The 25321-nt window shown below is 37.5% G+C and overlaps 1 protein-coding gene across 2 annotated transcripts in view; it reads left to right on the top strand.

Annotated features, from left to right (window-relative positions):
• Window positions 1-1864: 1864 nt before the first annotated feature.
• PHLPP2 (PH domain and leucine rich repeat protein phosphatase 2) overlaps window positions 1865-25321 on the top strand; it is a 98306-nt gene continuing 74849 nt past the window's right edge. The window contains exons 1-2 of one of the 2 annotated variants that reach the window (XM_044663126.1): window positions 1865-2130; window positions 17889-18022. In XM_044663126.1, coding sequence (XP_044519061.1) covers window positions 1871-2130; window positions 17889-18022 — 394 coding nt within the window. In that variant the 5' untranslated portion in view covers window positions 1865-1870. The remainder of the gene's footprint in view (window positions 2131-17888; window positions 18023-25321) is intronic. The other variant, XM_044663127.1, reaches the window with a different exon arrangement.

Below are 25321 nucleotides of genomic sequence, written 5' to 3'. Positions count from 1 at the left end.
TATAGAATATCTCAGTTTCTTCTGAGTTCATTTTATATGAACTCCTCCTATGGTCAGGCCTTTCCCAATTCCTGACACCCCCACACACACACACATACACTTCCCTTCCTTCAATATAACACTTGGTATGTATTTTGTATCGACTTTAATATGTACTTGTTCTTTTCTCCTAATAGATTGTAAGCACTTAGACAGCAGGAACTGTTAATTCTGTATCTACTCATTATAGTATGAAATAGGCGTGTGACTGCTTACTGATTGATAGGTCCGGTCATAGTTGTCATAATGCTCACTGTATCTTCTCGTTTTAGGCTTTCTTTTAATTTGTTTTGTTTTTGTTTTAACAAGTCTGTGACCTGTACACAAACCACTAACTTAGGGACAGCTAGGTGCTCAATGGATTGAGAGCCATCCCTGGAGATGGGAGGTCCTGGGTTCAAAGGTGGCTTCAGACTCTTCCCAGTAGGGTGACCCTGGGCAAGTCATTTAACCCCATTTACCTGACTCTTGACTGCTCTTCTGCACGTTGGAATTGATACTTCGTAATCAATTCTAAGACAGAAGGTAAGGGTTTAAAAAAAAACATCTGCCCAGTGACAACTTTCTTTTTTCTGTTAAAATTATATTTAATTCTTTATGATATTATTTGATATTTTCCATATCTAGCACCTCTGGACACTTAAAAAATATGAGGCTTCTTCTGTGTGTGGTATAAGTTTTTTTCCCGAATCGTGTTTTTTGACTCATTTTTTACTATCCTCCCCATTCCAATACTTTTCATTAAAGTCATTAAGTATTAAAGTATATGTTGACTTAATTTGGAGCGTCTTATCAGTTGCTTTTTGTAGGCTTCACTTAGGCAGCTAGACCAATGAGCCTTAAGCCAGGAAGCCCTCAGGCTTAGACACTTAAATCAGCTGTGTAACCCTGGACAAGTCACTTAACCTCTGCCTGAATTTCCTCATTTATAAAATGAGGATAATAATAGCACCTACCTCTAAGGACTGTTGTGAGAATCAAATGAGATACTATTTGTAAAGAGCTTAATTAATGCAGTGCCTGGCACATTAATAAATGCTTATTTCTTTCCTTCTCATCCTTTTCACTTAAATGTTGATGCTTAAGTAAACAATTCTTTCATGGTATTCTTGGTAATGTTATCCTAAGTAAATGCAATATAAGATGATTAAATATGCCCTGAAATGTTTAAAACTAACCCTACCGATGTATTTTTTGTTTCTTAAGGAGCACCTGTGAAGCATCATTGCAAATAGTTGTAGTTTCTTTTTGTGTGTTTTTTTTTTTAATTTAGAATAAGGATATCAAGATTGAAATGGTTAGTGCTCCAGTAGTCTGTTCACTTATTGGACAAATGAATTGGAAATTCTTCCTGAGTAAGAGGAGGCAGCAGAAACATTGATTCAACAATAGGCATATTCTCATCAGGAGAACTTTGTCCCCTTAGGCTCCCAGTTGTACTGGCAGTGGGAGAACATGGAGACTATGGAGATGACTTTTCAGTTTATTGTGGTGGCACTTAGGCTTTATGGGATTAGTAGTAAGAGCTTGTGAATAGAGCTGCTATTTCTAGTAGATCTGGAGTTCCATGTGTCTGCACTGGTGTGAAAAATTTGTCAGATGCAGGAATGATATAATTTTTTTAAAGGATCCTCGGGTTAGGGAGAATGCAGAGGGGAAGTTTTTGGTTCTGTCATGATGTTGCCTTTCTTGCTTAGTGAGAGAGTGTGAGAGTGGGTTAGAGAGGAAGATGAAGGTGATGAAGTCATGCAGGTGACTGTACAAACAAAATCATTTGATTAGGAGGTTGGCTATCCTAGCCAGTAATTGCTCTTTGTATTCCTAGAGAAACATGAAACGGAGTGGAAGCAGGCACTGTTTGCACAGGAGAAGTAGGTTCAGCTCCCGGGAGAGAGACTGGCTGAAAGAGGATGTGAAGAGGGGCTGTGTCTACCTCTATGGAGCTGAAACAACTGCTGCCACTGCCGCTGCCACCTCATCCTCTTCAGAATTACACCTCGTCCTTTGTACAGTAGACACAGCAGCATCTGAGATATGTGCTGGAGAGGGAAAGGAAAGCCTTTATTTACAGCTCCATGGAGATCTAGTCAGGTAAGTTGGAGTTACAACCTATTTTCTTAAGGAATATAAAAATACAATTAAGGCATACTGCTTGAAAGTGGATTATAGGGAGAGGAGTCTTTATGCTGGAATGGATGTGATGTGATCTTTGACCAGAGTGACCCTAGAATTTGAGGATTTAAATTGGGGAATGTCTGGTATAGGAATTTGTATAGTTAATGTCAGTTTGAATTAAAAAAAAAAATTAATTATCTTTTTTTTTTTTCAACTTTAAATATTTTTAATATAAAAACAAAACAATCAATAAAACTTTAAAAAATTGTTGTTTCAGTGTCACCTCTGTGAAACCATCCTCAATTTCCCAGTTGATAATGCTTCCTTATTTAAATTTTGTATCTTGCATTTATTTATCTGTCATGTTATAAATTTCCTTTAGTTCATGGGCTATGTTGATTTTTCTTTCCTTTTTTCTCAGAGGTTGTCTCTTCTGCTTGCCAAGTCTGAACACTCTACATCTATGTAGGATTTCATCTTTTTCCACACTTTTATGAGTTTGTCTCATTGATCATTACTATTGCTTTGCTCTAGGATGCAAGATATAAGTAAGCACTTAAATACTTGTTGATTTATTCATCTCTCTAATACATTCACATCCATTTCCCCCCATGCTGCCTAAAAAACATATTAAGACCTTTTCTATATNTATCATACACTGTCTTGCTGATGTCATTTATCCCCAGTCTATTCCATTGATCCTCCTCTCTATCTCTTAGCCAGTACCATATTGTTTTGATGACTGCTGCTTTATAGTATAGTTTAATATCTGGTACTGCTAGGCCCCCTTCCTTCACATTTTTTTTCATTATTTCCCTTGATATTCTTGATCTTTTGTTATTCCAAATGAAATTTGTTATAGTTTTTTCTAATTCAGTAAAGAAGTTTTTTGGTAGCTTGATAGGTATGGCGCTAAATAGGTAAATTAATTTGGGTAGAATGGTCATTTTTATTATGTTGGCTCGACCTACCCATGAGCAATCAATGGCTTTCCAATTGTTTAGATCCAGTTTTATTTGTTTGGAAAGTGTTTTGTAGTTATTTTCATATAATTGCTGTGTTTGTTTTGGTAGATAGATTCCTAAGTATTTTATATTGTCTAGGGTGATTTTAAATGGTGTTTCTCTTTCTACTTCTTGCTGCTCTAGTGTGTTGGAAATGTATAGAAATGCTGATGATTTTAATTATCTTTTTATGTCACCTACATTTCCAGTTGTATCACTTCCCCTCCCTGAAAGCTGTTCCCTTTAAAAAAGAATTAAAAAGGGAGGAAAAAAACCAACCCAGAAAATGAACTAATACGTGGAAAAATCTAACATATGCAGTATTTCCCATGCATAATCCCCCAACTCTGCAAAGAAGTTGGGCAGGTATTTCCTTATATGTTTTCTTTGGAGCAAAAGTTGGTTATTTCACTCTCATTGCATTTAGTTAGACTTGTGATATTTTTCTTTTTGGTGTTGCCAGTCATTATGTACATGTTCACTTTTAATCAGTCAGTCTGGGAAAAAATTTTTTGATGGATCTCTGTTTTACGCTTCATATTCAGTATATAGTAGGATTTATAAACTATCAGAGGTGACTACCTTCATTTTGCTAGGTCCAAAGAGGTGACCTGATTTGTGACAAGAGAATTTGGTTCTCTTGCCTTCTCATTCTACTCCTCTTTCTATTATCCTCCAAATGGATGAGATGGTGCTCCTCTCCCTGTGTGCCTGTGAAGGCTGTGCAGAGAAGTAAGTGACTTGTTTGAGTCACCACTAGGAAATGTAACTTCAATTCTATCTTGAAGCCCAATGTTGTTCTTAGTAGTCTGGACTGTATGAGAGCGTATCTCTCAACTTATACTTTAATTGACTTCCTGAAAAGGTATGCAAATGATTCCCCCTACCTCTCCAGTACTACATCCATCTTCAAAACTTTCATCCAGCTCCTCTTCCCTCTCTAGTCTCCTCTTCACCACATACTCTCTGATTCCTCAACCATCCCCCTAGCTGTGAGCTTTTTCTTTGGCCTTTTCCTGAGAATTGTTCCTCATTCACTCTTCTAGCTTCCCTGGCTTTTTTCAAGTCTCAGCTAAAAACTCCTGTCTTCCTTTTGCAAGAAGCTTGTCCCAGCCCCCCTAATCTTAGTGTTTTCTCCAATTTATAGCAATTATTATTTAAAATCTACTTAATGATTGTCTCCAACTCACCTCTGGTGTGTCCTCCTTGTACTTAGTTGTTTGCATGTTGTCTCTGTCATTAGACTATCTTTGCTTTTTTTTGTATCTCTCCTGCTTAGAGTAGCGCCCAGCATATGGTAAGTCCTGAGTGAACACTAGTGACTCCAACTAAATTGAGTCATAGTTATTCTCATACTTTAATTTCAGAGATTCCTTGTGTAGATATGGTCTTATTTGGGGTTTTAGTTGTCTCCATTCCCCAACTCTTTTGGCAAATAGATAATGATACATCATCCTCTTTGACTACACTGCTGCAGCTTTAAATACTGTTGGTCAGTCTCCTCTATACTCTGTCTTCTTGACTTCTGTGACTGTTCTCCTACTGTGAGTTAGAGTATTCCTTCTTACATTTTCGTTTTCTGGTCATCATCCATTTTCTGCCACCTTGGTTGGACAGCTGTTGCATAGGTGGTAGTTCTGGCCTGTCTTCTCTGTTTTTCACTTAACTCATGGGGGTTTCCAGCTCTAATTTCTCTCTTGAACTCCAGTCACACATTATCAACTCCTGCTGGATATCTCTTTGGGTACCCTCTAGGCATCTCATACACAGTATTTTATGTCCAAAACAGAACTCTCTAGCCTCCCCCAAACTGCCTTTCCTACCAGCTTCTCTCTTTGCTTGAATGTATAGCGTCTTTCCAGGCACTCAGGTTCATAATCTCAAAGTCATCCTTTACTCTTCCCTCTCTCTCTATCCTCTCAATATTCAACCATTTGCCAAATCTTTAACATTGAAAGCTTTCTACAATCCAGCTTTTATCTATGCTTGCAGTCTTATTCCTTTCAATGTCAAACTAAGGAATTTGTATTTTATTTTATTAAAAATTTTTTAAAATAATTTTATTCAAATATATTTTATTTCCCTAATTACATGTAATAATAGTTTCCAATGTATGTTTCTGAAATTATAAGATCCAAATTATCTCCCTCTCTCTTTCTCTTCCCTCCCCCCTCTTGGAGAAAGTAAGCAATTTGATCCAGTTACACATATATTATCATGCAAAACATATTCCCAGAAGAGAATACTCATATAAAGCCAAAACCCAAAAGAAAACCGTAAATAAATTGTGAAAGGCAGTATGCCTTGATCTGCATCTTACTCCAACCATTCTGTCTCAGGAAGTGAGTAGGATTCTTTGTCATAAGTCCTTCAGAATTGTCTCAGTTTATTGTATGGCTGTGAGTAACTAAGTCTTTCACACTTGATTGATCATTGTACAATATTGCTGTCACTTTGTATAATGTTTTCCTGATTCTTCTTATTTTGCTCTGCTTCTGTTTCATGTAGGTCTTTCCAGCTTTTTCTGAAATCATTATGTTTATCATTTCTTAAGAGTGCCATAAGCAGAAATTTGTGTTTTATCCAAAAGGCAGCAGGGAAAGTTTTTGGACAAAGAAATAACTAGATCAAATTTAATCAACAGCAAGATTTGGCAGCTCTGTGGAAAATAGATTGGAGAAGAGAGAAAGTGGAAATAGAAAGACTAATAAGAAGTCTACAGTTATAGTGAAGGCAAGAAGTGATGGTGACCAGAGCTAAGGCGGTGGTTGTATGGGGGAAGGGCAGGTGAAATATTTCATAGAGGCTGACTGTATAAGAGATATCCAGCAGGGAGTTGATCAAATATTTTTTGAGTTCCAAATATTCTTCCTATCTCTTGCCCATCCCCCAGTCCATGAGAGGGCAGGTGATATGTTATCAATTATACATGTTAAGTTATGGAAAACATTTTTGTTTTTTCCATGTTACCAAAAAGAAAAAGGCAGAAAAATTTTAAAAAGTGAGAAAAGTCTGTTTCAATCTGAAGGGTTCAAAAATCAAAAAGTAAAAAAAATATTTTTCACTCAGTATCCAGACTTCACCAATTCTCTCTGGAGGTGAAGAGTATTTTTCATTATGGATCCTTTGGAACTAAGTCTTTCACAATTGAAACTAAGCCCTGGATATGGGATTCTTGATTTCCTGTCCTCTTGTCCAACAAGCTAAAGAAACTTGGTAACTTCAGCTTCCCTCATAGTTGGGCTTACCCTTGTGTGTCCCCTGGCCTGGCCTGGCTGTCTTATATTCACATTGGCTGCTGAATGCAGTTGGGAGAATTTCTACAACCATGTAGACCACTATTGTCTAATGAAAGTTCTCTGATGATGGGAGGGCTGATGGTTAGGAAAGGAATCAGTAGAGAGGGAAAGGTTTGTAGATAGAGTAGAGTAGAGTAGAGTTTACAACTGGCTTAACTGCCCAGATTAAAGAAAGAAGAAAGTGAAGCCAGAGCAGGGACCAGTGGCCTTGGAAAGTTCTGACCTCTAAGGATATGAGTGCAATTCCTACCTCTTATTACTTGACATTTGGGTAACCTTGGATAAGTCATCTCATCTCTTTGGGCCTCACTTTTCTCATTTGTAAAATGAGAAATTTTAAGGTTCTTCCAAGTTCTGAAATTTGGATCCTGTGATTTACATTAAGTTTACAGTCTATCTGGGTCCCCAGATACATGTCTCTTCCATCTAGTACTTATGAAATTGGTCTTTTCAAATCCAAGTGAAAGACTGTATTTATCCCTCTTCTCCCTTGATTTGGCCCAAAGTTCTAGGCTGTGCAGGTCTTTTTTGACTATAATTCTTTCATCTAATGTATTCAGCAGTGTAATTCCATTTGTGTCATATGCTGTCTATAACCCTGCTCTGTCCTGCCTTCCTAATCTCCTTACACTTTACTCCTCATCACTTGCTTTTTAATCCAGTGATACTCCTTTTCTCGACTTGGGGCATTTTAATCTCATGCCTGTTCTTCATGCCTAGAACTTTCTACCTTTTCATCTTTATCTACTGACCTGACTTCCCTGACTTTCTTTTAAGTTAACTAAAATCCCATCTTTTATTGGAAGCCTTTTCCACCCACTCTTTAATTTTAATACCTTCTCTCTTAATTATTTCCCATTTATGCTTTGTACATAGTTGTGACTGGTCCCCATTAGGTTTTTTTTTAAACCCTTACCTTCCATCTTAGAATCAATACTGTGTATGGTTCTAAGGCAGAAGAATGGTAAGGGCCAGACAATGGGATTAAGTGACTTGCCCAGGGTCACACAGCTAGAAATGTCTGAGGCCATATTTAAACCCAGGACCTCCGGTTTCTAGACCTGGTTCTCAATCCACTGAGCCATCTAGCTGCCCCCTTTCCCATTAGATTTTAAACTCCTTGGGGCAGAGACTGTCTTTTGCCTCTTTTTGAATCAATGCTTAATAGGTGCTTAATAGTTTATTGATTAGTTCATTGATCTGAAGACTTGATAAACATGCCATCTCTTCCTTTATCCAAGTCATTGATAAAAATATTTAAAAGCACAGATCTCTGGACCCCTTCTTCTAAGGTGACATCAAGGCCACTGTAACTCTTCTTGGGGTCTAGCCACTTTGGCCACTCCAGACTCCACCTTTAACTCTCCCATCATTCTGAGGGCCTGAGAAGGATGAGGATAATTAAGAGATATTGTTAAGGGGCCAACTTTGGAAGGATTGGTTTCAATTGAATGAAGAAATTGGAAGCCAGATTATAAATAGAGTGGAAAGATTGTGGTGTTCAATTCTAAGTAAACAGCATCTACAGTGTTCCTGTGATCTAATCAACCTGTCAAACAGAACTGAGTTCAAGACTGCTAATCCCTCCTGGCTCTTTGGGATCATTATTTTCCTCTTCCACATTCACTGAGCACATCTTTTATTTGTTGTATATTATAGAAGTTTTATAAAGAACCAAAGTCTAACTCTGGAGTCTGTGGTTTTCATACTTCCTTCACCCTTCCCTTTTGTTTCCCCCAGTAAGAATGTAAGCTCCCTGCAGACAGGGACTTTAAACATTTTTTTCCCTTTGTACCCTCACTATTTAGTACAGTAACTGGCACAGAGTAAAAGTCTAACTGCTTGTTGATTGATTTTTGGAAATCAAGACATTTGTGCTTCTTTAGTCTTGTAGTTCTCCCATTCTCAAGGTCTTTTAGAGATGAACGATAAGTGTCAATCACATTTGCTGGTCTTTCAGTACCTAAGTATGTAATTTATCTGGTGCTGATGAATTAATCTTATCTAGGGAAGCTAGATGCTTCCATTTTCATTTATCTCTTAACTTAGCTGGAAGTTGACTCCTCCTTGTTCTTTTCAGACCAGAAATCACCCTCTTGGCAACCTTTCTTACCCCCCTCCCCCCAACAACAACAACAAAAACAGAAGCAAAATGAATTGAGCATTCTTAGTTTTCTATAATCATGTTTCTGTTTACTCTGAGCAGTAATTTGGTTCTCTTTATTTCCTAAATAGAAAATAGAAACCAACAGTTTGTTATTTTCTTCATCAACCTCAACTCATTCTGAACTTTAGTACTTATAAGACTATTTTTGCATTTTTATCAGTTTCTTTTTTTATGTCATTTTTACATTTCCCACCATACCTCTTCCTCATTTCTTCCAAGGAAACTTTCTCTTCAAATAAAGAATTTAAAAAAGAAAGAATACAGAGGTCAGTGAACCTAATCAATTGAAAATCTCTGACATAGTCATTGTACTGCAAGCAAGATTCATCACCTCCACAATGAGAAATGAAGCAGTGTAATCACATAACTTCTTTTTTTTAAAAATATCTTTCCATGTTTCCATAATTCATTTTCTTTCCCTTCCCTCTTTTCTCCCCACTCCCAGAGTTGATAAACCAGTTCCACAGGGTTGTACAGATATCACACACTTCTTACAGGATCATGCCTCATTTTTTATATTCATCTTTGGCTATCCTTGTTTTAATAATCTTCTGCACATAAACTTTTTTAAAAATCTAAGATTGTTGAGTTCCTTATAACATCATCTACCTTGTTTACTTTAGATAGTTTTCCCTTTCCCTCCTCATTAAATGATTTTTTCGTGCATTCGAATTTCAGCCTTGAACTTCTCATCCTTTCTCAGTTAATTGTATTCTTCTATAAATTGTAGTCCAAAGAAATCTTTTCCTTTCTCCAAACTCTTTATTTTTTTTTAAAAATTTAAATATTTTATTTTTTTTTTTTAAGAAAAATTTTCCATGGTTACATGATTCATGTTTTTACTTTCCCCTTCACACCCACCCCCCATATCCAATGCATATTTCCACTGATTTTAATATGTGTCATCAATCAAGACTTATTATTTCCATATTATTGATAAATAATAAATTATTGATAAATAAAATTTTCCATATTATTGATAATTACATTGGTGTGGTTGTTTTGAGTCTACATCCCCAATCATGTTGGCATCAACCTAAGTGTTCAAGCAGTTGTTTTTCTTCTGTGTTTCCACTCCTGCAGTTCTTCCTCTGAATGTGGGTAGTGTTCTTTACCATAAATCCCTCAGAATTGTCCTGGGTCATTGCATTGCTGCTAGTACAGAAGTCCATTATATTCAATTTTACCACAATGTATCAGTCTCTGTGTACAATGTTCTTCTGGATCTGTTCCTTTTGCTCTGCATCAATTCCTGGAGGTCTTTCCAGTTCACATGGAATTCCTCCAGTTCTCCAAACTCTTTAAAATGGGCTCTTATGAGATTTAGATTGTGCATCGAACTCTACCTGTCTTCTTTCTCTTCTCTCTGAAAACTTCTATGATATAGTGATCACTCCCTACCTTCTTTTTTTAATGTTCCTTTTATGTCAAGGTTGCTGACATTTCTATCCTAGTAGCTAGTTCTATCTTTTGGGGAGAATCAGATTAAGAATAGCATTGGCTTTTGATGGTTTCCTCAAGTTTGACATCTCTGACCTAGAGCATTGAGAATGTGACTTGTCCAAGGTCACACAGCCATTCTTTGCCAGAGGCAAAACTTGAACCCAGGTCTTCCTAGATCTAAACTGGTTCTGTGTATACTATACCTTGTGGAATATCATTTCTATTTTTGATTACAGCATTTCTGTTTATTAAAGTCACTTTGAATTTCAAAGTACTAGAAGCTTCAGATTTTGTGTATGTCTTTACTGTTGTCCCGACTTGAGCATTAGCTTTTATCTCTAATTGATTGAAGCCTTAGATTTGGACTGTGTATAATATCACATGTGATATCTCTCCAACTTTGGGATATACACATTGAATTGAGAGGAGAGTATGTCAGTTTAGTTTAATGAAGTTACCATTTATAATATCGTAGATTTAGAACTGGAAGGGACCTCCAAAGCAATCAGAGCCAACTCCCTTCTTTTATAGATGAGGACAGAGGCCTAGAAGGTGAAATTACCTGCCTTAAGTTCACACAGATGGTAAGTGCCTGAGCCTGGATTTCAAAGCAAGTCCTCAGACTCTAAATGCAACAGGTTCTTTCACTGTTCTATGCTATTTCTCCAGGCTTTGTGTGTGTGTGTTTAATTTTTAAAATGCCTTTTGGTTCATATGTTTTGTTTTTACATTCATAAATTTCTTGCTCTATCTCATCCTCTGCTCCTTTCCAGAGTGCTATCCTTAGTAAAAAAGAATATTTAAAAGAAAGGAGGCGGGGGGGGCAGCTGGGTAGCTCAGTGGAGTGAGAGTCTTTCAAACCTGGCCTCAGCCACTTCTCAGCTGTGTGACCCTGGGCAAGTCACTTGACCCCCATTGCCCACTCTTACCACTCTTCTACCTATGAGACAATACACCGAAGTTAAGGGTTTAAAAAAAACAAAACAAAACAAAAAAGAAAGGAGGGGGGGAAAAGTTCAGCAAAATAAAACCTGACTTACAATGTTTGATATCCATGAACTCTCATATGTACAAGTAGAGGTGTCTTTTCATGTATAGATATATTTTATAAGACTTTGTAACACCCCTTATGTCAGATTGTTGCTATTAACATTTCCTTCTCAGACTTTTTACTATTATCAGTTAAATTTTGAGTTCTAATAGATATAACTTGCATTATACTGTTATTGTCATATGAAGCAAAATGACCTACAGAAATCTGATCTTGTGAATTAATGAAACTTTGTTTGAGCCACCAGGATACATCATTTCACAGTGAAATTCCTTTGGTTTGAATGCATTTTAGGACACATGAAAAGAAAGCATTTTAATTAATCTGGAGAAAACACTTATTAAGCAGATCCTCCAAAATCCAAGCCTGGACCTATCCATTGTGTTACCTAACTGTCCTTACAAGCATTTATTAATACTTGTTATGTCTCGGGTATCGAGCTAAGAATTGGGCATATGAAAAAAAAAGGCCAAGAAAACACAATCCTCTACAGTCCCTTTTCTCTAAGAACTTACATTCTATTAGGGAAGATAAATATGCAAATAACTCCATATATCCAGATATGAGAATGTAAATAAAAGGTTATCTCAGCTGTTTGGCCCTTGGGAGGTTGGGAAAGAAACAGGAGAGGCCTCTTGCCTAGAGAAGTGAGTTACCTTGAGAAGTTCAGAATCAGCATTGAGGAAAGAGATTCATTTTAGTGTTGGAGGACATGTTTGGGAAGTTGAAATGTTTTTATTTGAGGAACAAGTAGGCCAGTGTAGCTAGATGGCAGTTATGGTACACAGAAGAGAGACTACCAGAGATTGGCAAGCTATCTATCCCCTGCCTGGCCTGTGGGTCCTGAGAGTTAAGAATGCTTTTTTATATTTTGAAAAAGTTAAAAAACAAAACATTCTTTGCTTTACCAGAATTGGCTCTCAAGCTGTATAGTTGCCAGCTCCTGGACTAGAAGATTGGAAAAGTAAAAAGAGATCTGGTTGAAAAGGGCTTTAAATCCCAAACTAGATTTTAAATTTGATTCTTGAGATAATAGGGAACCAGGGAATTTTTGGAAGATAACATGCTTAGGCTTGTATGTTAGGAAAATCACTTCAATAACTGGCTAGAGAATAGGTTGGAAAGGGAAGAGACTTAAGATATGGAACCAGTTAAAGAAGGCTATTGAAATAGTCCAGGGAGAGGGGAATGAGCACTTGAACTGTGAAGGTAGTGGTTATGTGAGTGGAAATTAGGGGACATATTTGGGAGATATTTGCAGAGGTAGAAAATGATAAGATTTGGCAATGAATTAGATATTTGGTGTGAGAATGAGGAGTGGAAGATAACACTTGAGTTTTGCAAGCCTGGATGACTGGGACAGTGAGGGTATTCAAAGTATTGCCCTCAAGAGTAATGGGGAAGTTGTGAAAAGAAGAGAGTTAAGGAGGAAAGAGTTCTACTTTAGACATGTTGTTTTAGAAACCTATAGGACTTTAAATTCAAATTAGAGATGTTTTGAGATGCAGTTGGAGAAGGTACTGGAGCTCAGAAGAGAGATTAAAGCTGGATGTAGAGATCGAAGTATCATCTTGATAGTTGTAGAGAGCAATCTGTCAAAGGACCATATAAAACTGTGCATACTCTTTGGCCCAGCAATACCACTACCAGATCTGTATCCCAAAGAGAGCATAGAAAAAGGGAATGATCCTATACATTGTTAAGGGAGAAACCAGGGAAAGGTACCTTAAACAGTAAACAGGTAGGTGTGTGGGAGACAGAAATGACAGGAAGGGGCCCAAAAAGTAGGGAGAGTAAAGTTTAACAGCAAAAGGGTGTCTGTTACTGAATTGGCAGTTAGGTCCAACTGCCACTCTGAAGCACCAAGACTAGGCCTATGGTAACCAGCAAAGTAAAGGCAGGAGTTTATAAGTTAAGGCAACACATTTAATCGAGGACAAACTAAGATTAAGGATGGGAATAGGGTTTACTATACTTAAAAGCTAAGGGCAAACCACAGGGGCAGGGGTAGGACTTGACTACACTCTCCTATGATCTAAGCAAGATAGGTATCCAGGTAGGGAGAGATAGTTTGCAATGCTGTCCACCAGATCACAAATCACTTCCCTACTCGGTGCAGCTCTGCAGGTCTGATGTCCTCTGCTGTAAGCCTTCACCACTCTCAGGATCCCAGGGAATCTGGATACGACTCCCCTAGCTCTGAGATCTCCCAGGGTCAGCAACAGTTTGTGCCAAGCCACTTCCTCCTTCCCCTGCATTCCATTCAGAATGTCCATGACCTCCAGCTAAGGCTTTTTCTAGCCTGCTTACACACCTACTTTTAAACTTATGCCTCTTATAACATGCAAAAATATTTATAGCAACTCTTGGTAGCAAAGAACTGTAAACTGAAGGATGTCTGTCAGTTGGGAATGGCTGAACAAGATGTGAACAAGTATATGATGATAATGGAATGCTATTGTGCCACAAGAAATTCTGAACAAGATGATCGCAAACAAACAAAAAAATACAACCTAGAAAAACTTACATGAAGCTGCAAAATGAAGTGAGCAGGGCCAGGACAACATTGTTTACAGTAATAGCAATATAAAGTACACTGATCAATTGTGAATGACTTAACAGTTATCAGCAATGCAAGGACTCATGACAACTAAGGACTCATGACAAAAAAGGCTATCCATCACTATAAAGGGAGCTGATAGAATCTCAATGCAGATTGAAGCATACCATTCTTCACTGTATTTCCTCCATAAATTTTTCTTTAGTGTAAATGGTATGTGTTTTCTTTCATACTGAGATGAACATGACATATTACTTGTCTTGGGGGTGAGATAGTTTGGGGGGAGAAGAGAAGAGAGCCTAGGACGTGTGTGTGTGTGTGTGTGTGTGTGTGTGTGTGTATGAAATTAAAATTGCTCCTAGGATTTTGGGTCCTGGATTCTAATTCTTTCCCCGATTTCGTGATATTTTTTTGACAAATCATTGAATATCTTTATTATTCTGCTTTAAAAAAATTAAAATGGAAGTAATCCATTTTTGTTGTGGGATTTGTGGCTGTGAATAAGTTAAATCTGTAAGAATACCTTCCAAATAAATTACTTCAAAATATAAGATAAATAAATAAGATTATTATTATAATAAACCCTTACCTTCTGTCTTAGAATTCGTTCTAAGACAGAAGAGTGGCAAGGACTGATCAATTAGAGCTAAGTGCCCAGGATCATACAGCTAGAAAAGTAGCTGAGGCCAGATTTGAACCTAGGTCCTTCTGACTCCAGGCCTAGACCTCTCTATCTGCCATGCTACCTAGCTATCCCCAAGATAAAAGAATGATTTTAAACATTTTCTTGTTCTTAAGACCATTGGAGCACTGAGCTTTTATCTGAGAATGCTCACTAAACCTAATTCCAAATCAGCCACTGATTTAAGGAAATTAATGCATCCTTTCCTGTGACTTCATTTTAGTAGGCAGAGCTTGTTTCATATTACTGATTAGAATTCACATTTGTGAAATATTTTAAATAAAATTTAACTTTTATCTATCTTTGGTGAGTCTTAATTGCAGATACAAGCATAGGATATCTGCAGTACTAGAATGACATTGCTCTTGGCAAAAAACCCTGAGTTTTACAGATAAACATTGCTGTATTCATTGGCTACTTTGTGGAGGAATGGGCATATATGCATGCTTTTAGCTTTTATGAGAACTGTTGTAATTTTTTTAAGCATTTAGAGAAAATCCAGAAACATTTAAAGAGCCCTAATATCTCTTTGGAGCAGTTGTTTGTATGCTCATTTAAACTCTCTACCAACAATTTCAGTCCCTCTCCTGGTTTATACCCTATTACTTTGACTTCTGAAAGATTTAACAAATAGCTAAATGTCAGCCTGTTAAGTCTTTGTAACTTTGAAACACAAAATTGAGCTGTAAGCAGATTATAGCTTTTTCCTTCCCCCACTGTACAGCATTTTAGGAGAAGAGTTTAATGAGTAAAGTGGAATTAGTCTTTTGATGTGCTTGTTTTTTTGCAATTCTTGAAATGTTGCATATTTAATTAGTTTGGATTCTCTGTGTTTTTCACTGAGGAAAATTTTGAGTTGCTACAGAAATATGCAAAACAAAGGTCTCGTGGTGTGAGCGGCATTTCTGTAATTTAGGGGGCCTGGGGTATGCCTATCTTTCCTTAAGCATTCATTAAATACATACTATGTGCTAGACATTGCAGGAGACATTGCAGATACAAGGAAAGGCCTTTCCTAATAGAACCGACAGCTCATTGTGGGAGATAGACCTAACAATAGTTAGGTGCTACACCAAGCACACATTCATAGTAAATGGTTCTGGGAGCTGTCTTGAAGGAAGCCAGAAAACTAAAAGTTAACCAGTGGCTAGGAAAAAGAACATTCCTTACATATACAAAAGGTGTTGCAGCTACATGGAGCCTCGTTTTTTAGAATCATAGAGTGTATAGAGGGGGTGAATATGGAGAGAAGACTTGAAAGGTAGGAAGGGGCTTCATAAACAGATTTTCTCTTTGCATGTGGAGGATCTGGATTGGTCATCAAATGGATAAAATTAACCTCTAAGTAGGGGAGGAAAGGTTATTTTCTGGGTGATGATGACAGGGGACAGTACAAGGGAAGTCAGAGAAAGTGTGGTCAGTATTGGAAAGGATGGCAATAGAATTCATGTCATCAGGAGAGAACTAGATCTTGAGCCAGAATATAGTAGTGAGCAGAGAAAGAGAAGTTTACTTATGGAGCAGGCATTCCAGAGGCAAATTTGTTTTGCCCAGAACTAATCCTTTCCTTAATTTACCACTTTTTCCCTTTTATTATTATTCTCTTTTCCTAATCTCCTAATTTTGTTCCAATTGAACTATTTTTTGGTACCTATGATAATGATAAATTTCCTCTCCTTTTTGCTGCCACTCTTAGAAATTAAAATTAAAAACTCCTGGCCTATTCCTGATGTTCAATGGTTGCCTGTCTTTAGAATCAAGGTATCTAGAACTCATCAGTCCAAATATTCAGAAAACTGGGAGATCTGGTTTACCATCCAATCCAAACTGATTCCGTCTGAGAGCCACTATAAACCAGAAAAAAATTAAACTGATTGTGTACTCTTGGACTTCTTAGTCTAAGAGTCCCCATGATCCAGCCAGTTTTTCAACTGTGCAAATCCTTAACAGACTTGGGATGCTTTAGGGTCATTTGATCAAGGACCTCCTCCTGCTTTGTCCCTGCTCCCCTGGATCTCTTATACACACACAACTCCCACCTTGCCCTGTTTCTGGCCAGGCCTCTTGCCCTGTCACGCATTCACATTCAAGGGAACACTTCAGAGCCCAGACTTACTAACACCTCCCCTCCTCTTGGGCCCCTATGCATACATACATAATTTTTGTAGCCTTTTGTTTCAAATCTTCAGTGCTCTTTACAACTTGCTCTCTTATCCCTTCTGGGTATAGAAGCTGGCAAAGACTCACAGACTCCCTCCCCTTGGGAGGGTGGCCAAAGTCATGACTGAGAGCCTGGTGCTTTTCCAGAATCCCCCAACTGAGACCCCAGCTGAGTGGGATAAAATAAAAATGGCCTGAAAATTTCCCACTTAAGAAAGTAAACCAGAAAGCAAGAAGGAAGATGCCCTAATGGCAAATGCAAATGCATGAGTGCAAGAACAGACCTCTTATAGAATATTAATGCTAGAGTACCCCAAGACTTATATGCTAATCACATAGGCTAGGTTCAAAGAACAGTGAAATGAGAGACTACAATATACAAAAGAAGAGTTATATCTTCGAACGCTCACATGATTAAAAAAAAAATAACTGAATTGTGTATTGCCCTTGAATCAGGGGCCTCTGTACTTTCCCAGACTTGCCTTGGAATCCTTCAGATAAATGGTCAACAAAGAACCCCTCCACATCTCCCTTTCAACTGGGGTACAGCGGGTCATTTCTGCCCTGAGAATATGGGTTTGCAAGCCAAATGCCATTCTGAGAATAATACACTTAATTCCATCTCACTCAGTTCTAAATTAGACAGTTTCTTATATTGACCTCAAAAAGTAACCCTCTGTTACTTCTAACTTTTAGTCTTCCATCTTCTGGAGTTTTACAATCTGTTTATTTCATCAGAGTGACAGCCATTCAGATATTTGGCACTAACTCTCAGTGTCTCCCTTTAACTTTCTCTATACTCTTGCCATTCAGTTAGAAAGCATTTATTAAGCACCTACTGTGTGCAAGACACTGTGATAAGACATAGGGATTTTTTTTCTATAATTTCATTAATAAAGGGCATCTTTGATGAAAAATTCCTTTCCTAATGTAGATTGGCATCTGCTCTGCAGTATAGTCTTAGAGAGTTGCCAGAGGTACCGAGAGATAAAATGACTTGCCCAGTGTCTCTGATATTGTTTGTCAGAGATGGAAATTGAACTAAGAGTTTTTGATTCTTTAAAGACAGTTCTCTATCCACAATTCCATACTTACTTTCTTTTGATCTAATAATAGGGGCTAGGCACATCTACTAACAAATATCAGAGGTAAAATATAACAAGAGGACTATGTCTAAGTCTCTTATTTTGTATTTCATAATTCCCTAGCTTTTATGTCGACTGGTTACATTCTCATTGACTAGGAATGTTGTATTTTAATTAAAAGTGAAAATTAAAAATGTATTGGATAGTGTACTTTGTGAATTAAGAGACTAGACATTTATTTCTTTATCAAATGCTATTTTTTTGTTTTGGTTTTTATCCTCAGGAGGCTGGATCCTGCTGAAAGACCTCTTCAGATGGTGTATGAATATTTAAGTAGCCTGGGCTTTGAGGATCCTGTTCGTATACAAGAGGAGGCAACAAACCCTGACCTCAGCTGTATGATTCGCTTTTATGGTGGTAAGAATCTTATTGGCTTAACTTAACAAACTTATTAGCTGTCCTTAATAATCTCCAAGTAGTCTAGATTTTAACTTGGTATCAAAACTTGTTTTTATCAAGACTTTATTTTAAAGTCTTTACCCAGAGTGTTGATCAGTTTTTCAAAAGGTTATTTTTCATACCACATCCATTTCCCAATACCTTTTCTCTCTTAAGAAAGTAAAACAGATGCCCTATAGGTTGATTTTGCTAAAGTGTAACAGTATACAGATTTCTGTATCTATAATGTGCCATTTTTTTTATCAAACTGAAGGAAGTATCCAAATTGTTATTTTTAAAAGGAAAACTCAAATGATCTTAGGATGTAGATATATAAAAAAATGACAGCTTTGATGTTTTTATTCCTGGATTTCTAACCACTTTCTCATTCTTTCCTGACTCATCCACTTTATCACCTTCAAACCAAGTCTTCCCTAGGTTTCTGTTCTAAGCCAAATCCTAGGACTTGATCTTTTCTCTCTTCTTCCTCTTGGTAACCTTTACAGCAACCATGGGGGTAACTACCATCTGTATGTAGATGACTTCCGAGTCAATATTTAGGGCATTTCAAACTAAATTTACTAGAGGGGAAGTGGTTGGGAACAAACATTTATTAAGTGCCTATTATATAGGCACTGTGCTCTGCCATTTACAAATATGATTTCTTTTGATCCTCACAAGATCTTTTATTTTCCCCATTTTACAGTTGAGGAAAGTGCCTGAGGCTGGATTTGAACTTCGGTATTTTTGATTTCAAGCCTATCCATTGTACTTTTTAGCTTCCTTCTTCTAGAGACACCTTCAAAACCACAAACCTAAACACGAACCTATCTTTACTCTCTTCCAAATTCCCTATTTCTTTAGAAGGCACCACCATCCTTTCAGCCTTCCAGGTTTAAAACCATTATGTTCAACTCTCCACTCACTGCCATATTTAATCATTTGCCATTCCTCCTTCACGGTGTCTCACACATGTCCACTTCTCTTTTCTCATCTAGCTACTACTTTAGGACAGGCCCTGATCGCCTCTTGCCTAAATTATTGCAGCCGCTTCATCATTGATATCTTCTTCTTCTTCTTTTTTTTTAAACCCTTAACTTCTGTGTATTGGCTCATAGGTAGAAGAGTGGTAAGGGTGGGCAATGGGGGTCAAGTGACTTGCCCAGGATCACACAGCTGGGAAGTGTCTAAGGCCGGATTTGAACCTAGGACCTCCCGTCTCTAGGCCTGACTCTCAATCCACTGAGCTACCCAGCTGCCCCCCATTGATGTCTTGAAGAAGTCTACTCTGGACTGTCCTCTCGTAGATCTGACCCTGTGACTCTCCAATTCAGCCAACTCCATTGGCTTTCTGTTGCCTCTGGAATAACATACTTGTTGTTCGCTTGTGTTTTTAAGGCTCTACATTCTGTCCTTAAACTATATTTTCAGACTCTTTGGATATTATTTCTCTATTCACTGCTCTTCCAGATTGTCCTTTTTTCTGTTCCTCACATATGACAGTTCAAATGCTTGTCCCCTGCTTCCAGACCTGTCTTGGATGTAGTCACTTTGCATTTATTTTGACTGTCAGCTAATATGCATTTATTCAGTGTTTATTATGTATTGTGCTATACTCTGGAGATACCAAGAAAAACAACCAATATCAATCTACATGAACCATTCTGATGGAGGAGACTGCCTTCCAGTCCTCACATCCATAGACACATAGATGGTGTGCATGTTATTGGGAAGGAGAGCACTAGCAGCGAGGGGCCTTGGAAAGCCTCATACACAGAGTGGAGTTGAAGCTTTGTCTTAAAGGATGTTGGGAGGAATGAGGGGAGGAAGGAGTCTTCCCAAGCCAATGAAAAGAGACAGTCAGGAGATGGAGCACTGGGGGAAAGGAACAGCAAGAAGGCCATAGTGGCTTGGCTGTAGAGTGGGGTAAGTGTGAAAAGACAGGAAAGGTAGAAAAGGACCAGGTTATGACAGGCTTTAGAAACTAAATCAGAGGCTTTCTCTAGACTTGATCCTGGAGGTAACCACTCGAGTTTAATGAGTAGGTCAGGGTGGCATGGTTGGGCTTGTGCAAGTAAGAATTCTTATTCCTTTTCATTGTATTCCCAGTGCCTAACACAATTTGTAGAACAGAGTAGGGACTTGTAGTTTGATGTCATAAATAGAAATCTTCCTTTTTTTAAAAAAAATATTGTGCCATTTACTAAAATTCCATTCTGCTTTGTGTTTGTGTTAAGGAGATGGTATTCGTCTGAGTAATGATGGTACAGCTCTTTGAGAACTTGTTGCATGGCCAGATTTAGAGTAGTTGTTAATAAATTGATGTTACTCCGAACATAGTATCAGAAAGTACTATTTGGACACCTACTGTTTAATAACATTTTTATCAGTGACTTGGGCAAAGGTATAGACAGCATGTTCAAGAGATTTGCAAATGATGCATAGCTGGGAGGGATAGTTAACACCCTGGCTGATAGTCAGCTTCCTCAAACATCTTGAGCAATTGGAGCACTGAGCTAAATCCAAAAGCTAAAGGGAGCAGGGAAAATACAGAATTTCATTCTTGGTTTCAAAAAAATCAGCTTTACTAGGACAGATTGTCAGCTCTGTGTGTGAGATTCAGGGGGAGGAAGAGAGGGAGGGAGGAGAAAGAAGGGGCGGAGAACATACTCAGATTGCAATTTGTGTAAAGTGATCTGGGGCTCTGTGGACCAAAGGCTTCTTATGGAGTTATCAGTGCAATATCTTGGCCTTCTTTAAGAAAAGGAGGCTTCTTCCAGGGATGAGACATGCACGATAATTCCACCATCCTTTTCTCTGGTCAAAACACATCTGGAGTATCTTGTTCAGTTCTGGGTGTCCCAGTTTTCAATTTAAGAACATAATCTGGAGGATGTCTTTGCAGTCTGAACCTTCACAGCAGTCCATTTTACTAACTTGAAGGATGTCAGGTGTAAAAGGGGTTAGACTTGTGTTGTTTAGACCAGACAGAAGAACAAGAGGCAGTGGGTAGAAGCTAATCAGAGACTAAGTTAGACTAGAGGACAGGACAAACTTCCTCAAAGTTAGATTACCTCAGAAAGGGGTTACTTTCCCTTCACTGGGGTTATGATTAAAATTGATATACATGGATATCAAATAAAGTATTAATATTTTATTTAAAGTCATGTTGGTAAATTCAAGAAGACCACGCGCCTGCTAAGATCTAATTCAAATTGCCCGCCATACCTTCTGCCCACCTGGCTGCCTCGTACCAAAGAGAGACCTCCCCCAATGACATCAGGAGTACTTATACTGTTTGTCTACGTAATCACACTTCCTGTCTACCTGTATTACAAGAGGAATCATTGGAAATGTAGTTTCAAAGTTCCCTAAACGTCCACAGGAAGTTTATGTCATATATCTAAATATTTAAGGCTCAAATGAACCCCAAAGAACCCCCAAAATTCCAAATAACACATTCCCCCCTGAGATCCAGCAAAAAGACTGGTCTTTCTTGACGGATCTTGTAAACATAGCCAACTTTTAAATTACAGGAATTTGGGCATAAAGAAAAGAGGATAAAAAACTAGCCACGTTGACAAAAAGCCAATTGGGGCAGTCCCCTATTGGCATAAGAGTGTACATTCAAAACAAATCATTCAACTCACCATAGTTCAATCAACTGCACCCCAAACTTCAATTTGGATCTTCATGATCCAGTGAAGGCTCTTCAGGCACCTTCATGGTGCCTTTTCCAAATAGGTTTGTTGTCTGGATTCTGGGGAGATGGCAAATTTCTTATCCTAAAATTACTCTCAAAGAATTTAAACTTTACGTTATAGATTATAAAACATACATTTCCTTCTGAGAATTATACATTCCCCTCTGAAATTACTCTTAAAAGAGTTAAAATTTTGCATTATAGATTATAATACAAACATTATGATTATAAAATTTAAATACCTCCCTGAGGAAAATTCCAAATAACACATTCTCTCCTGAAGAGGGTACCCCAGGTCAGCTAAGGATACATGGCTGAGTCACGGGGTTGTATGAAATCAATTGGCAAAAGAAAGAAAAAAATAAAATCCAAATAAAAGAGAAAAAATTAAATTGTGAATGACATGTAAAATGTCAAAGTCTTATGTGCAAAAAAAAAAAATGTAAGGAAAAATAAACTTATAACAAACAGGTCCTTGAATCAAGGTCCAATTAAAGTGATTTAAGCAGTTTGCAATTACCCATGTGGGAGCCAGGACTACAGAAAGTTGCCATTCTGTATATAAGAGAAATAACAGGACCAAATATGTGTGCAAGGGAAGTGTCTTTTGCTGGTCTGATTTCCTGCACCTTCTCAGGGAATAAGGCATAATGATAGCCTATCTTAGGTACTTTACTAGGAATTTAAATTAAGAGGAAGTCTGGCCTCTAAAATGTTAGAAAGCTGCAACCCCAAAACTCAAGCCCTTCATTATTGGCATAGAATTTCCTTAATCCATGGTCTGCATGACCTTGCTCCTTGGCACTTATATTCTCAGTTGGTCTCCATGACCTTGTGGCTCTTTTTCTCCCTTCTCCTGGAATCAGACAGAGAGACATTAATCACAGTCCCATAATATTTACCAATAATTGGTGGGTTACCATAGTCTAAGGCTTTTGGGGTATGCATTAATATTATAGCAAATATATATTTACATTAAACTTATATCACTGTAAAATAAAAAAGGATTAACATTGATTATATGTACTTTAAGTAAAAAAATGAGAAAAAAGAGTCAATTATTCTATTAAAAATTAAAAGGAAAAGCAATAAGAAAAATTTTAAAAATCCAGGGAAAAATACAATCCTCTCAAGCATAAAAATGAGAGAAAAGAACACATATTGCATTTGCACATACAAGGAAGAAAAATAAAAGAATGTTTTAAAAATCAAAAAATATATAGCTTAGAATTAGTGAAAGGTTTTTCACCCAAAAATGAGATCCATTTCGTGTTAAGCTTTTGTATGAACTGTGAGTGTAAATGGTTTTTATAAAATAGCAGATTCATAATGCACATTCAAATAAAGTACCATAATTTCCAATAACATATTTAAAAACAATAGCAAACAAACCCATTATTATAACCACTTGTTATGATGTTTAAAAAAAGTTGTATACTTGTTATAAATTCAACAGGTATAGTAAATCATTCAACCTTGGCTAAGATATTTTCTTAACAAGCTCTTATTACTGCCTCCATAGCAATTATGGGGCAGAGCCTAAAAAAAAAAAATCTTTTTAAAAAAACCTTCTGGATCTAAATTATCCTCAGGAATTCTAGATCCTTCTGATGGGAAAGCAAGTCAAAATATAGAGACTAAAAATCAAGCATACAGGATCTCTCCTGGCTTCTTATGTTAAAAAAAAAAAAAAAACCTTTAAGACAACAATTCTTTATAATAAATATGTAAAACCTTATCATTTATACAGAAGGGTACTCGGCATCTAAAGTCAATTCTAAAGACCTCTTATAAAATTATAATTTAAAATTCTCAAGGTATCAAAATCTCCAAGGTTGTACACAATTATCAAGATAGAATAAAAACTTAAGACATGTGATCCTATAGTTGAGATGACAAATTCAGTATACATAAGGCTTATGGGCTTTTACAACTTAAAAATGTTTAAGATGTTCATAAATGGTACAGATAACAGAATTAGATTAATACAGGTAAACTTAGAAAAAAAATTGAAACCTTAAAGAAATCAGGAAATACAATATGAAGAACAGATTACAAGCAATGTAGTCAAAAAACCTTTTTTACCAATTCTGATAGATTTGTTCACTATTTGGGAGTTACAATAAAATCATAAACAGAATTAATCTAGCAGCCAAAACTTCATTAGCTTAAAATGATTCAATGCAACAGAAAAATCAACAAAACAACAGAATTAATTTACAAAACTAATCAGCAAAATACAATAAGATACAGAGACTTTTTAAAAAGAAATAAAACCCATTCAGTTCTGAGGTTTTAAAATCCACCTCTGGTCCAATTCAAGTTCCTTCTAACTGAGCTCTGAGCTTGAGCACAGTGTGGATGACTCCATAAGGGTATATAGTTCAAAGTCTTGGGCAGGCCTAGAGTGTATACGGGGTGAATTTCTCCCCTGAGTTTCAGGCAAGATAATCGCAAGGAATAGTTTGAAATAGGCCATAAGGCCCACACTTGCCATTCTACTTTCTGTTTGAAGAGTAAAAACTAGGGCCCATGTGGAAGCCAACTGGGGTAAGGGCTAGAGAAAACTGCAGGTTGGAGATCCCACATGGAGGCAACCCCCGCCTAGGCCAGGTTTTAGAAAAACCACGTGGAGGGCAGTAGTGGAGTAGAAGCTCCCTTCAGGTTAAAAGTCATTAATGGAAAATCCCAGGTGTGTGAAATGAGAGAGAAAGGGTTTTTGCATACTTCCCAAGTCTCAGGAGGTGACAGAAGCAGCTCCAGAAGTGGCAGCTGGGGTCGGGATCAGCAGCAGAAACAGCAGCACCAGCAAAGCAGGAAACTGGCATTTGGGTGGAACATCAGGTTTTCAGCTTAGCAGGAGTAGGGATTGGCTCTGGGCAGCAGGAAAACGCTCTGGACCCAGGGAGGGTCCTGTGGGCAGGACCGGCAATCGTTGAAGCCAAGTCCATGGGGAATGTATGAAGTAGCAGCCAGAAATGGGCTGTTGGAAAAATGGCATTCCCCTTTCCTGAAAAAGTCCCTCAAAAGAAAATAGCGGGTATAGAAAATTAACTTTCCCCTTTCGAAAAAATGCTCAAAAGAACTGAGCAAAGTGGCCAAAAAGAAAAGCGCAAAACCGGCAGAAGCATGTCCATAGCTCTGAAGAGGATTTTAAATGCTCTCAGAGTTACATGGCTTGGTAGGCTATCTGAAAAATTGAGAATTACGTAAAAAGGCTGACTTGGGGATAGTAACAAAAGTAAATGAAAAGTCAGGAAAATATAGGAAGATTGAGGGTATCCAAAACTGACATGGTCAGCCAAACTGTTTATTCTTTCTCCCTTTTATTTCCCTTTTATCTCTGAATTATTGTAAACTTTAATTTGATTATGTTTTCATGATCCATTGGGGAGACTGGTTTCCCAAAGGATCACAGATGGGAATATAAAGTTGAAAAGAACTTGTAACCCTTTAAACTACATTACCCAAACGCCTTTTCACCATACCCATAATTCCTTAGGCCTTTTCCTATTGGTCGTTGGTTTTCGCGGGCTTTATTGTAATTTGTGTTTTGGCCTGGTGATGGGGCTGGT

The sequence above is a fragment of the Gracilinanus agilis genome, chromosome 2 (genome assembly GCF_016433145.1).
Source record: "Gracilinanus agilis isolate LMUSP501 chromosome 2, AgileGrace, whole genome shotgun sequence".
Lineage (NCBI taxonomy): Eukaryota > Metazoa > Chordata > Mammalia > Didelphimorphia > Didelphidae > Gracilinanus > Gracilinanus agilis.
The sequence above is the reverse complement of the archived record's forward strand: the minus strand, read 5'-3'. Positions and strand labels throughout refer to the sequence as shown.